The following is a 15,140-nucleotide window of genomic DNA, read 5'->3' as shown; positions in this document are numbered from 1 at the left end:
CCAAAAGATTTTGTCCCACTTTTTAAAATTTTGTCCATCTTTTCAAAATGTGCTGTTTTCTAATTTGATAGAATAATCCAATTAATTGGTTGAAATTTCTTTTAAAAACTGTTAAGATTCTGTTAGAATATTTCACAAGCAATCTCATGAAGCAAAGAAAATGAAAAAAAAAATATTTATTCGGCTTAAAAATGCATTTTAAATTGAACTTTTTCTTAAGTGTCCACCTTTCCACAATTTACCCTATATCAATTCATTTTTAAACGTATTAAGACTAATTTGGTTAAAACAAAGACGTTAAACAGTTTGCCAAGTTTCTAAACAGCCCTTCTGAAAGACAGTAATAAAAAATATCAATTAAGGTAAAGTACCCTGTAGTCGGCCGGTTTCTAAACTCGGCCAGTGCGACTATTTATTCAATTTACTTAGATTTGTTATAATATGGTCTTACCGATTTAATATCATAAGGTGTATTATATTACATATAACGTAAATCAGTGAAAATTTCATAGAAATTGACTATAAAACGTTAAAAAATTGGTTAAATAATTCAACTGGCCTAGTTGAGGAACCGGCCGACTAGAGGGTACTTTACCTTAGTTTTGAAAATATTGCACTTCAAACTTGGAACATCGATGCTTATAAGCAGACTGTACAAAATTATGCGCCCTTACTCTATTCAGGCCTGAGCTAAAATAAAAGCCGAAGTGAATTTGGTGGTGCCTGTTGCCATTCTTCGAAATGCCGCGAAAATTCACGTAGAGAAAATGAGAGGTTTTTTAATGTGAAAATTATTTAATTCCGTAGAGTTAAGTAATTTTCACAAGAAAATCCTTTTAATGATTTAGTTGAATACAGTTATTTGGATTAATTGTGAATAATTGTCGATATTACAACAAAAAACATTGGGATAAAATTTTGAGCTGGAAGACTTATATTCGTTTGAGCTGTCCCAAAATTCAGGATAGGTTTGAGAAAAAATCCTTTTGTACAACACTATTTTGGTTAATAAGGAATGCAAAAGTACAGTAGAGTCTCTCAAATCTGAATCTCTCAAATTCGAACGCCGTTTCGATTCAAAATGTCAATTGTGAGGTTATGTTAGAAAGTTCGTATTCCTTGGTGAATGAAAATCATATTTATGTGCTTTTTCCTGAATGTTTACATACATTATGGTCGTGTAAAATGAAAAGGAAGTATGTTACCACTAAAACTTGCGAGAAAGTACGATAATTTGATTCAAAGTACAATTTAATCTCACACAAATTTCGTTAATTTTAAAAAAAATCGTTCGAATTTGGTAGGTGAGAAATGTCAAAAATACCCCCCGAGCGTTCGAATTTAGGAGACTCTACTGTATATATTAGAAGAAGGTACACGACCTGCTAAGAAGCATAAAATAGAGAAGAAAATATTTTGTCGCATTTCAGAGATTTTTTGCAACCGCAGCGTCACCAGACGTTTGTCAAGTGAGTTATTTGTATCTCTATCTCTCTATATTTTCTCGATATTTTCTTTAAATTCCTTCATATTTCGGCTAGATTCAAGTAAAAGGGTGTTTAGTGAACAGCTATCCGTCTTCCGATAAAGATATCAAGAAGACAATTTATTTTTATGAGAGTTTTTCTTTCTATTATGTCTTTTTGGGGCAAAAATATTCATCATGGCACCGTGAATAAGCGGGATTAGTGTTACCAGTAAGGCTATCTGCAATTTCCATTAGAACTATCAACACAAAATTTCCGATACTACACGACTTTTAATAAGCACAGGTCTGCTCTATTACTATATAGCCAAATTTGATTTATTGTATGCTATGCCAATACACTCGGCTCTTCGTTATCCGGCACTTTGTTATCCAGGTGACAGCTGCCAAACGCTGGCGGTTTCTGTATTCAAAACGATTGTTTTTACGAAACATGCAGTTTGTCCAGAGTGAATTAATTTGTTATTTTCATTTTATCAAAGTTTTTGACACACAATCGTGCTACAAAATGAAACGAATGAAACATAAACACACCACAAAGAAAATTCTGTTGTTTTTCGACAGAAAACAAATTCCCACTAGCAGAAAATATAAAAAACGTTGACCAGATTCAAGAAAACAAAATGTCATTTTGTCCCCACGTCAGCCGGATAGGATAACGAAGAGTCGAGTGTTGAGTGTACCACAAAATTGTGCCATCTGTTTGTCTTTCATGTAAGCCATCGATAATGGGTCGGATATGTGAACATTCGCCAGCTGGGTTCCTCCCAAGACTCAATCCCAATCGAAATGTCAGTCAGTAAATTTTTTCGACACTGCGTGCGTGGTGCAGGGAGCTCCACGAGAAAAAAAGTGAAAATTACTATTAAAATGGCTTGAATCGCCTTGAGAGTGATATGAATACAAACTAGATAATTGGTGGAAACTATTGATAACAATGACGCAATCCATAATACCCCGCAAATCCGCTGAAAATGTGAACAGAGTCCAGTGAATAAATGTGACAATTTTCTTGGAAATCTGGGCAGCAGATATATCTCAATCTTCCCTTTACCTCGAGGATTCTTTGGTCTTGAGGATCTCACAGGGAGTGTGCAAAAGAGTGCAAAGTGTTTTAGGTTGTGCAAATAGGAAATCAGATTAAAGCAATTAAATGTGGTGAAGTAGAGTTCGAGGGCAGTTGCAGCTGAATGAGGAGATTCTGTCAATTTGATGGCAATCGTAGAGACTCTAGCTGGCCGATGGCTACGACGATACAGAGTCTTCTTCCTCCTGGGCCTCCTCATTCTCTCCCTGCAGATCTTCCTGGCCTACAAATCCTTCAAATTGCCCCTCTTTGGCACCCAGTCAGCTGATGATACCCATGAACATCATCACATATCATCGTCTGATAGGAAGATCAGTCAGAATCCGGGTGGAAAGGGCAGGTCAGGTAGTCAGAATAGTGCCATATTGGACTATGAAGATGGTCACAATAGCAATTCAAATATCCGGGAATTTGTGGCGAAGGAAAAGAAATCCTCGCACAGGGTCCACCTGGAAGACCTTCCCTTCAGTCCACCGTGTTCAATTCACTCCCGGGAAGCCATCTCGGCCATCCATCGGGCCCGTACTCAGGAATGCAAGAAACATATCGCCAATATCAGTTGTGCCATCCAAACTGGTCAGTTGTACAGCTCCTGGCTCCCCAGCTCCTGTCCCCGGGGTCATCATCTGCCCAACAGAGCTCTCGGATGCTATCGCGATGAGAAAAAGTACCGCATCCTCTCCGGCTACTATACAAACTTCAAGGGCAGCAATTCCCCATCGAACTGCATCAAGATGTGCCTGCAATCAGGCTTTGTCTACGCCGGAGTCCAATACTCCACCGAATGCTTCTGCGGCAACAATGAACCACCAGCTGCAGCCAAATTACCCGATCCCAGTTGCAACATGAAGTGCCCCGGAGACGCCAAGGAAGCCTGCGGGGGCTACTTCTCCGTCAACATCTACGAAACGGGCATCCGGAAGTTTACAGCCCAAACGGCCGAATTGATACCAAAGACCGGAGTGACACGTGTCCGGATCGCCTTCCTACTCACCCTCAACGGTCGTGCATTGCGACAGGTTCATCGACTCCTGAAAGCCCTCTACTCAACCCAAAATTTCTTCTACATTCACGTTGATTCCGTAAGTACCTTTTTTTCTATTCCTTTCTTTTCTTTTTCTCCCCGTTTCCATAATTAACTTCCGCCTTCGTGACCTCCTCTCATAGCTCATTCAAATATTTACCCCTCAAAGAGTACACACTTTATCAGATTGATCGTTAAGTCACTCTCCATTGGCTCAAGGCTTATCTGAGATTTTTCTCTGTTTTTTTTTTTTTCATCGTGCAGGATTTATGTTGGGGCTCAAAAATCGATGCCTTATCAGTTGTTTATTCAATTTGTTCTGTTGACAGAGCTTTGTATGGATTTTTATTGTCCGATTTGGATGATTTCTTCATTATGATTCCGATTGCTGACTTATGCTTTATCAGCAGACGTCGTGTTAACCCTTTAAGGACGATTGTGTCACCAGTGACCCAAAAATTAAATTTTTGACTCTCTCGTCCTTAACACTCGGAAGGACCCTAGTGTCAGCCGCTGCCAATTTAGTTTTCAATTTTATTTTTTATATTGAAGAATATTTCATATTGTCTGGAGACCCGATTGAATGCGTGCAGAATTTATCTGGCTATTTTTCGTTATAAAATTTTTAATAAAAATTAAATATTAATGTAAATATATTGCAAAAACAAAAAACTGCACTCGGAAGGACCAAGTGGCAGTTGCTGTCATATGCATTTTATATAGGAGTTTGACGTTCTGCAGATGTAATTTTCTTGATTGTTAGTGCATAAAAGTCTTAAGAGAACAAATTGAAAGTGTTTTTGCAAATTATTGAGAATAATTATGGAAATTATTATATTGGAAAATATGAATAATTATGGGAATTATTCAATTTTTCTCTTATTTCCCAAAGCTAAAATTCCATTTGGTTAAGCGAAGTTAATAGAAAATAGTTAATAGTATTAACTATTGTTCATAAAGTAGAATTTTCGCTTTGAAAAATAAGAGAAAAATTTAAACATTCAAAGGCTGCCGCATTCAAAGGCAGACCACTTTCCCCTACTCCATGATTCTGATAAAGATGAAAACATCGAATGGTTAAAAATCTTTAGATACAGTACCCAAGGAGATGAAATTTCTGATTCAGACACCAGAAAAGAACTGACTAAAGCTTCGAATATTAAAATATAAGTAAAAATATCAAAATATTTTGTAAAATCCGATAAATTACAGCGGCTGCCACTTGGTCCTTCCGTGACACTTTTAGTAAGGGTTCTACGAAGTGTTAAAGGGTTAAGAGCAAAGGAATTTACGATCATTCAATTTCATTGCATTTTATCTCATACAATTTAAACAGATTTTTGTAGGACTTTTCAAATGTCACAATATAAGAAAATACAGCATGAAATTATTCCTAATAATTTTTCAAAGATCAAATGATTAAAAGGCTCAAGAGAGCCTATTTCTCAACCAATTTCGACAAATTTTGATACGTTGGAAAAGTCTTGGAATTTCTGACAGATCTGAACTGGTTCCAATGAGTTATGAACCGATAATGAAACACTTAGTGCAGATTCAAATTCAAATTGATAGAATCCCGTCAAATCATTGCTCTACCTGCCGATTTTACTCGGAGGTTTTTTGAATTGTAACGGTATATTCTAGTACATTTAGAGTAATTCTGTAGATTTTCGGCAGAATTTCTGCACAGAAAATCTGTAGATTTTCGGCAGAAATTCTTCCGAAAATCTGCAGATTCTCGGCAGAATTTCTGCATAGTCTCCATTTTCTCAACAAAAATATTGTTGATTTATGAAGAAACTGAAGAAGTTATAAAGAAAATGGTATGCTCTGCTTAACAAGCATTACCGATTAAACATTTTAGATAAGTAAAAAAAATGCGAGCAAAAATACTAATTTCTTAAAAATCGCCAATTGAATGATACAAAAACACGAAATTTAGGTCGAAAAAATATTCCATCTTTTGAGACATAGCTGTCTGGAAAGTCTGGAAAGTCTGGAATGTAGAAAAATCCACAGAAAATCGGCAAAATATCTACAGAAATTCGTCAGAGTATGTACCAGGATTCGTCAGAAAATCTGCAAAAATTTCTGACGAATTTTGTCCCAAGCCGAAATAAAATTCGTAGGAATATCTACAGATTTTTTGGCAGATTTTCAGCAGAGGTGTAGATATTTTCTGCAGAAATCTTAAAGATATCTGACGAAATTATTTGACGGGATTGTAAGGGGGCAGCAATTTTGTAGTTTTAGTATTGCCATGTAGGTGAAAACGTAGAGATGTCAGTTTTTGGTGGGAATTCGATCATGACGGACGAAAAATTTAGAAGTAATAATTTGCTGGAAATTTATAAGCTTTGTAAGTAAAAAACCAAGAGAAAATTAGGCTAGAGTCTAGCCTAGACGTTTCACAGAAGATTTATTTATAGGATTTATGACAGAGTTTCTGAAGGACGTCTACGAGGAAGATTTTGAACTAAAAGTTAGAAAATACCTGTAAGTAGGAAACTAAAGAAAGACAGAATTACAGGACTTAAAAGGATTCTATTTATAGGATAAACAAGGAAAGAAAGCCAGAATTGGGGAAGATTCTAAGAGGGCAAGATTTAAAGGCTCAGGTAAAATTTAAGGTTAGGTTTAGAAGCTCTCATGGCTGACCCCCATTTTTGTTTCAGATCTTAAATCAGTGTCGATTGCCAATTCCAATAGTTTGATACGGTTATACTTGAAGAGAATAAAGAAATAATTTCCGATGGAAGAATTTGTCAAGAACACTAAGGAACACTGAGCATTCTAAGAAAACCTCTGGCGGCCAAGGCATTCATCCATGCGATTGTGGCTTTAATTCCTCACAATATATTGACAATTTTTAGTATTAAATTTTCCGTAATTTGTCAGAAAAAATTTGCCACTAAAAATTTTCACAGAATTTCGACTTTGGCAATTTCGGTAATTTTTAGGACTGATCAGAAAATTCCAAGAGTTGCAAATTCCAAGAGTTTTAGGGGAATTCTGTAATTTTCGTGGCATTGTCACGCGTGAGTTCGAAACTTGACAATGCCATTCGAGCTTTTCTTGTCATATTGTATGTTGTATGAGTTCGAAAATGCAATTCACTGATTTTTTTTTAATAAAATGCCTTTATTTTGTGATATTATGCAAATATAGTCTGTCTTGGTTGATTTATTTAACAAAATTCATTGTCATTTGAATTGCCAGAAATCTCAAATATGTGACTTCTGACAATGCCACGTGAGCTGAAATGACAATGTCACGGCTACAGAATCGCATTTTCGAAAAAGATCTCCTGAGATTCAAACCCAATTTGTCATATGGCATTACCAGAGCGTTACAGAGTTCCCCTCCTGAGTTCGTTTCTCACATTAAACCCTCTGTGAGTTCAAATAAATACAAACTATTCAAGGGTACCTTATATTTCTCCAAATCTAGGAGCATGACGTGCCAAAAATCTTTTGAGTTTGTTAGCTGTTTTCGGTCATTGTAGAATGAATTATCAAAAAATACAAATACAAAATAAAAGCCAATTTAATAACGAAGAGGCAACCGAAAACCCCAAATTGGCAACCTACGTAGTTTTGGAGATATCTCGTGAAATGTGTACGAAAACAGGGAAAAAATTACACTAAAACCGGTTGCATTTTTCAGAGCTAATGTCATCCCCTTGTCCAAATCGTCCAAATCAGTAAACCCATTTAAAGATGAAGCTATTGGTAGTCTACGGTGGACTAGACAATTTATAAAAGGCCTAGGTCATATTTAGGAACTTAGGAACTCAAAGATCCTTCCGTTTTTGCATTCTAGCGCCAGGACTATCTCTTCCGGAATCTCGTTCGCTTGGAATCCAAGTACAGCAACATTCGCCTGACTCGTCAGAGATTCTCAACAATCTGGGGCGGAGCATCCCTTCTGCAGATGCTACTTACGTCCATGCGAGAGCTCCTGGGCTCCTCTTGGTCATGGGACTATGTGATAAATCTCAGTGAAAGTGATTTCCCAGTGAAAAGTGTTGATAAATTAGTGGATTTTCTCACGGCCAATCGTGGGATGAACTTTGTGAAATCCCACGGACGCGAAGTGCAGCGATTCATCCAGAAGCAGGGTCTGGATAAGACTTTTGTCGAGTGTGACACTCACATGTGGCGAATTGGGGATCGGGAACTACCGCATGGGGTGCAAATTGATGGGGGAAGTGATTGGATAGCACTGAACAGGGATTTTGTGGAATATGTGACGAAGAGTGATGGTGAAGATGATCTTCTCGAAGGACTTTTAACAATCTTTCGTCATACTCTCCTTCCGGCCGAATCATTTTTCCACACAGTGCTCCGGAATTCGCAATTCTGCAACACGTACATCGATAATAATCTCCATGTGACGAACTGGAAGCGAAGATTGGGATGCAAGTGTCAGTATAAGCATGTGGTTGATTGGTGCGGATGCAGTCCGAATGACTTCAAGCCAGACGACTGGCCGAGATTGCAAGCCACTGAGGCTAAACAGTTGTTCTTTGCGCGAAAGTTTGAACCAATTGTCAATCAGGCAGTCATTCTGCAGCTTGAGGAATGGCTCTTCGGCCCTTATCCTTCTGACACTCCGAACCTCAATCGCTACTGGCAGAGTGTTTATCACTACTTGGACAAGAGTCCATCGCCAGATGACGCACTTCTCACTGTTGCAGCAAGTTTGGCAAGAATCAGTGCCAGAACGAAATCCGAAGGAGCTTTGCATCCTGGGAAGGTAATTTTTGTTGCAATATGTAATACCTTGATCAAACTTTTGCTTGTTACTAGAGCTAGAGGCCAAACGGTCAGAGATAATGACTTTGTTCTTCGAAGGACTCCCTTGATTCTTATTCGATTCTTATTCCATTCGTGTGAGTTGCTCTCCTTTGTTTTCCTTCGTTTCCTTCTTTTTACAAAGCTGAATTACCTATTTACTTTGAGGATATCTTGTTGTTGTTCGTGGTTCTTTATGCTGAAGGTTCTGGACCGGAAAACTCTTGATAGACCAAAATCGGCCCTGTTGGCTTTCAGAAGCCGTGCACGAGCTTCAGTTGAGATGTTGTCGGTTGTGATTGTTGCCCCAAGGTAGACGAAAGAGTTAACAATTTCAAAGTTGTAGTCCACTCTCGGGAGCCTTGTTTGACCGATTATTATTAATCGTATCGAGACACTTTATTTGATATTACAATGTAATCTCTACAATGTGCCTCATGTTGGAAGAATCTGCTGATCGTAGATCACCCAGGAACGCGAGGAACGCCTTCTCCGTAGTGAATGCTTCTTCCGTGCTCCTGAATGTCTTTTTCTGACATTCTGTTGCTTTACACCAGGCGGGATTCATTTTCACAACTGTAAGTGTCGAGTCAGAGATCTCAACGCCCAAGAGCCAACGGTCTTGCCTATTGCGCCACTGAGATCCCCGATCGAGTTTGACCGATGTTCTCCATACATGTTGCCGGAGATGCTGCTAACGAGAGCACCATGTACTTTGTTTTGCCTTCCAAATAAGTTCTTCCACGATCATTTGATCTTGTTCCGAAAACACTTTGAACATGATTTACTGATCTCTTTTAAGATCGAGAGGTGAATTTTGAGATGGACGCCTTCGTGTGCAAGTTTCGTTACGGTCTACAAGGGAGCTCGATACACAGACTTTCAACTTTTGCGTTCGAACGTCCTATCGTTCTACTATTATTAATCATATCGAGACATATTCATTACAAAGGTAATCATTTTTACAATATCCATATCCCGTGTTGAAAGAATCCGCTAAGTTCATTTGTAGACCGCCCAGGAGCGCCTTCACCGTAGTGTGGATGCTTCTTCCATGCTCCCGAAGTTGTTAGGCGTAGGCGATGCATTATATTACGTTATTAACATATGAAAATTGTCTAAATTAGACATTCAGATCTTTGCACCGGGCGGGACTCGAACTCACAACAGTAAGTCGAGCCGGGGAATCGATCCGCCCAAGAGCCAACGGTCTTACCTATTGCGCCACTGATTCCCCATCGTTCTACTGAAGAAGCACGATTTAACGTCGCCCGTATGCTACTAATTTTGTAGTAATTTCATTTAGAGTTACATATTGGTCAACGAGTAAGCCCTATATATGGCATATCAGGTGATAAGGACCTGATCGACTAGTCGCAATCAAAGTGAATCTTTAAGAAGAGATCCTTCAATCTTCATATCCAGTTTGCACGCTTTTTTTTACCTTAAACTTGATTAACTTTGGTGGCGTTATGTCTATTGTCGTTTGGTTAACCAGTATCGAAGCACACCCAATTCTTTAAGGACATCATCCACTGTGTCCTTCTATCTCGTTCTGGGATGGCCTTTCTACGCATTCTATCGTCAGACATCTGGTACACACGACCGTGCTAGCTCATTCTACGCGCCTGAATAGACGGCAAAATCTTGGGTTCTCCGTATGACTGTTTCAATTCATTCATTATGATCCTGAAAGCCTCCGATGCAACATGTTTTCACAAGCCCAAAATTCATGTAGGACTCATCTCTTGAAAACCAATAGTGCCCTCCCGTCTGTACGGATCATCTGTGTTACTTTAAGACCGTAATAACAGTGGTCTTGTACCTCATCTATACATTGGTTTTCAATTGCTAAGAGATGTTCTTCGAAAGAAACGTGTCTTGCTTCCAGCATTCACTCTCTCATTCACCGCTATACTGACGTAATTGCATGATAAATGTATCTACTGCTCTAGGTCGGTTGAGATAGTTGAGACTAAAGACCTTCCATGTCCCAATTTGTAAGTCCTTTGTACTGTGCTTGGGTTGTTGCTGTGAATTATATCCAATCCTAGGCTTTGTGTTGGTGTTCGTAGTAATTGTACGGGTGGTCTTTTCAAGAAGGACCAAATCCCGTGTTCATCAGCTTCAGGTTAGGAACTTCCCACTGGGGTTGGTTACCCCAAACTTCCTTCACGCATCTATCTGTAGCGAAACGTACTAGACACGTATCCTGCTTCTATGTGTCCTTTTCGACCCTTCCTTTCTCATTCCGATGGACTGATTGCAGTCGTAGCGAACTTCGCTTAAAAAAGATTTTCTATTTACGTGTCCTTCTATTTCTGAGTTTTCGTTTTCAATCCTTCTTACTTTTTCATTCCGATCGACTGGTTACAGTCAAAGTGAACTTTCTTAAAGATTTTTCTATTTTCGCACCTTTATCTGCCAGAGCTTTCGATCTTGACTCTCCAGTTGTTCTCACGTCTTTCCCGACTACCAGGAGTTTCCTGAAGTTGTCATACCGCTCCTTAGGTTTGACGTCATCATCCTTTCTATTTCTAATATTAGAAAAGATTAGTCTATTTTCATGTGCTCCTATCTTTACCTGAGCTTTTGATATCGACTCTCCAAGATTCATAAGATGATCTTAGGACCTTTTAGATTTGACGTTATCAGTCTCTTCAACTCTTCTTAAGTCTTCATTGTGGTCAACCGATCGTAGTCAAGGTGAATCGTTCAAGAGATCCTTCTGTTTTCGTGTCTTTCTGACCTTGCCTAAGGTTTCGATGTGGTTTCTTTTTGTTCCCAATGCCTTCCCTGACTACCAGAAGCTTCCTGAAGTTGTCATACTGCTCCTTGGATTTTACGTCATCAGTCTTTTCAACTCTTCTTAAGTCTTCATTGTGGTCAACCGATCGTAATCAAAGTGAATCGTTCAAGAGATTCCTCTGTTTTCGTGTCTTTCTGACCTTACCTGAGCTTTCGATCTTGACCTTCTAGTTGTTCCCAATGCCTTTCCTGACTATCAGAAGCTTCCTGAAGTTGTCATATCGCTCCTTGGATTTTACGTCATCAGTCTCTTCAACTCTTCTTAAGTCTTCATTGTGGTCAACCGATCGTAGTCAAAGTAAACCGTTCAAGAGATCCTTCTGTTTTCGTGTCTTTCTGACCTTACCTGAGCTTTCGGTCTTGACCTTCTAGTCGTTCCCAATGCCTTTCCTGACTATCAGAAGTTTCCTGAAGTTGTCATACTGTTCCTTGGATTTTACGTCATCAGTCTTTTCAACTCTTCTTAAGTCTTCATTGTGATCAACCGATCGCAATCAAAGTGAACCGTTCAAGAGATTCCTCTGTTTTCGTGTCTTTCTGACCTTGCCTAAGGTTTCGATCTTGACCTTCTAGTTGTTCCCAATGCCTTCCCTGACTATTAGGAGCTTCCTGAAGTTGTCATACTGCTCCTTGGATTTTACGTCATCAGTCTTTGCAACTCTTCTTAAGTCTTCATTTTGGTCAACCGATCGTAGTCAAAGTGAGTCGTTCAAGAGATTCCTCTGTTTTTGTGTCTTTCTGACTTTGTCTGAGCTTTCGATCTCGTTTTACGTGATCATCTTTTCCAACTCTTTCTCATTATCATTTTCAGGTTATTGAAGTGCTTAATTTCATGGAAGATGATGATTACCGCGGATTCATCATTCAGCACGAGGTATCTTGGACAGACGATCAAACACAGTCCAATTTGATGGAAATCCTCGTAAAACCCACTCAAATGGTTCAAACTGCCAAATCTTCGGCTTTTGCCCGAAGGATTCGGAGTTTAGAAGTAAGTTCAGATTATGATCAGAAAGAGCAGATTGGACGGAACTATCCTCGGGTCCTTGGGCCCCAGTCAGAGCCTGTTGTCATTTTCCGGTTAACACCCCAAATTGCCACAGACAATCACACAGCTCTGGTAAATCTGACAGCACTCTGGCTGGATCCGACGGGCAATTTGGCAGATATTTCTGATCTCCACATCGAAGATGGAGGATCTTCTGTGAATTTTGCCAAAGGGAACCTCCGAAAGCCCATTTTACCGGGCGTCTGGACGATCAAGCTCATCCTGAAGAAGACCACAATTGCTCTTATTCGCTTCCTCATCTCCCCACTGGAATTTCAATCCGGTGAGGAGATTTCGGCAGAGAAAGCGAAGAAACTTCACAGAGGAACTTTGAGTGATTCCCTTCATGCTTCCAGTGAATGGATTTCTTATGTCCAAACGCCAGAGGAACGTATTCCTCTCGAGCAGAAAGCTCAGAAAAATGCCGAGAAAATCGGACAAGAACTTACCCAATGGATAGACCATTTAGTTGGGCAGTTCTTTATCATTCGCGAATTGTGTTCGCAGCATCTGATTCCACAGCAAAGTCACCTGGAACAGTGCCATGAGACAACATGGAGCTCTTTTGCTCCCGATCCAAAGAGTGATGACAATTTGCACGTGAGCAGCGTTAAAGCATTAAAAAAACGCTGAATTTATCGTCGATAGAGGCAAATTTGTGATATTTTAGCACATTGATGGGACATTTTCCCAAAAAAAAAGTAACTTTTTAAGAAGAGCTTCGCAATTCCTTTCCCAACTCTTTTTATCCAATTAAGATGGTCTGATATCTCATCGAGAGGGAAAAAGGATATTTGGGACAAGATTTAAAAAGAAGAGAAAAAAAAGAGGCAAATATGAAGCTTTTCCCTAACAAAATGTTGTTGAAACAAGAAATAATCTTTCCAACTATCGCTCTAATAAATCTATTTCTCCGGGAAATACCATTTTCAATATCCATTTTATGCTCAAGAAAGTTTCAAAGGTTTTTGAAGAAGTTTTCCAGAGACGGGGGTTGTCAATTGAGAAGTTGTGGTTACTTTGACAGAACGTCAAATGCAATATTAAAAAAAATTTAAACATATCAAACAAAAAGGCTATCAAAAGTTCACAATTGGACGTAATTAATAAGCAATATCAACGCACAAAATTAGAAATCTATGAGGAAAAATTCCCTTTGAAATAAAAGAGGTTATGTTGCAGTCAATGAAACATAACCTCAAAATATCATAACCTAAAAAGGGATATTTTTGAGACGTGATAGTCAAGAAATATCCGGTCGATAAAAAGACATTGAAGAAAAAGAAAAAATAATCCTTTTTTCAAAATATCGGAAAAATACATTTAAAAAGAAAAAAATATTCACTGTTTTTGCGGTTTTTATACTAAAAAGTGATTAGACTTCATTATCTTGTGAAGAGGTTGTATTCAAAAGTTATTTTCTTATAAAAAAAAATTACCGGTACCTTTGCCGAAGACCATTTTCCCCTATCTTGACGAAAAATATATTTTTCAAGCTATTTCCCAAAATTTGTTTCAGGTTAAAGTCTTTTCGTTGATACAGAAAAGACGGAAAATGCGAACTAGAGATGAAATGGGCCGAATAAATAGCACGTAATGTACATTTTTTACTCTAAACGATCTGCAACTTTTGAAGGGATCGAAATATCATAAAACGGACTACTTTCTATATTCCTCCCTCGGATCCCTTGAAACTTTAATCGTTTAGAGAGATTCATGAAGGCCGATTTTCAAGAAAACAGCTTTTAAAAGTTTAAAATAGAGAATATGAAAGTAACTGAACTAAATTTAACTCAAAATGTGACTCTTTACTGAGAAGACTGGAACAATTGCCCGAGAAAAACTTATAAGTAATACACAAAATGCGACATAGCGAATAAATCTCACATTAAACCCAAAAAAGTAAAATAATTGTAGCGAAACCTGAGAAAACCGAGAAAATTTTCGTGAAATCCGAGAAAACGAAGAAAGTTGTTGCGCATTCCAAGAAACAAACCATGAAATCTCAGAAAACTTCAAAAATATTCGCGATGTTACAAATTAACAAAAAGAGTCTTCATGAGTCTTAACGAAAGAACATCGGAAACCCGAGAAAATGAAAGTTATTGATTAAGCAAAGAGAAAAACCCGTAAACCATTCGCGATATCCATGAAAAAAAAACAAGATAGTGTACGTGAAACTTAACGAAAGCATTTGAAAAATCTGAAAAGTGAGGTAAATTTTCACGAAATTCAGGAAGAAAACCCTGTGACGCAAAAAAAACTTCAAAAGTATTCACAATGACCAAGTAAATGAAGAAAGTTTTCACGAAACTTAACGAAAATGTTTTGGATACTCGTGAAAGAAATTGTTTGCAAATTCCAAGGAAAAATCTGCTAAACCCAAATATCCAAGAAAACTAAAGTAGTTTTCGCGAAACTTAACGAAAGCAGTGGACATTCGACAAAATAAAGAAAATTTTCAGGAAACCCAAGAAAAAGGTCTGTGAATCCTGATAAGAACACTTCAAAAGTATTCGCCATTCTAGTAAACAAAAATTCTGCATAAATTTTAACATAAACTTATCTGGAAGGCCTGAGAAAATTTCAAAAGTATTTCCAATACCTAAGAAAATGAAGATAGTTTTCGTGAAACTTAACGAAAGTATTCGGAAACCCTGATAAAATTGAAAAAAAAAATCTTCGTAAAATCAAGAAAAATTGTAAATCCGAGATAACTTCAAAAGTATTTGCGAAACTGGCGATATCCAAGAAAATGAAGATAGTTTTAACGAAATTATTTTGGATACTCAAGTGAATGAAGAAAGTTTTCACGAAGTCTAAGAAAACATCTATGAAACCTGAAAAAAAAACTTCAAAAGTACCCTGAATAAACAATGTATTTTTTTGTG

General features: G+C 38.1%; 1 protein-coding gene across 1 annotated transcript; it reads left to right on the top strand.

Annotated features, from left to right (window-relative positions):
- Positions 1-2,280: 2,280 nt before the first annotated feature.
- Positions 2,281-13,717, top strand: LOC129800588 (xylosyltransferase oxt). The gene is made up of 3 exons (XM_055845083.1): positions 2,281-3,655; positions 7,420-8,355; positions 12,013-13,717. Exons 1-3 carry the CDS (start codon positions 2,699-2,701, stop codon positions 12,880-12,882), a joined length of 2,763 nt encoding a protein of 920 aa, XP_055701058.1. The 5' UTR covers positions 2,281-2,698; the 3' UTR covers positions 12,883-13,717.
- The last annotated feature ends 1,423 nt before the right edge of the window (positions 13,718-15,140 follow it).

The sequence above is a fragment of the Phlebotomus papatasi genome, chromosome 2 (assembly GCF_024763615.1).
Source record: "Phlebotomus papatasi isolate M1 chromosome 2, Ppap_2.1, whole genome shotgun sequence".
Taxonomy (NCBI): Eukaryota; Metazoa; Arthropoda; class Insecta; order Diptera; family Psychodidae; genus Phlebotomus; species Phlebotomus papatasi.
This window is presented reverse-complemented; position numbering and strand designations above follow the sequence as displayed.

What these genes read in the sequence shown, in the direction of transcription:
- LOC129800588 (XM_055845083.1), top strand. Translation starts at nt 2,699, where the DNA reads ATGGCAATCGTAGAGACTCTAGCTGGCCGATGGCTACGACGATACAGA. An exon ending in TCTACATTCACGTTGATTCC is followed by an intron (nt 3,656 to 7,419) that starts GTAAGTACCTTT and finishes TTTGCATTCTAG; the next exon opens with CGCCAGGACTATCTCTTCCG. An exon ending in GAGCTTTGCATCCTGGGAAG is followed by an intron (nt 8,356 to 12,012) that starts GTAATTTTTGTT and finishes TATCATTTTCAG; the next exon opens with GTTATTGAAGTGCTTAATTT.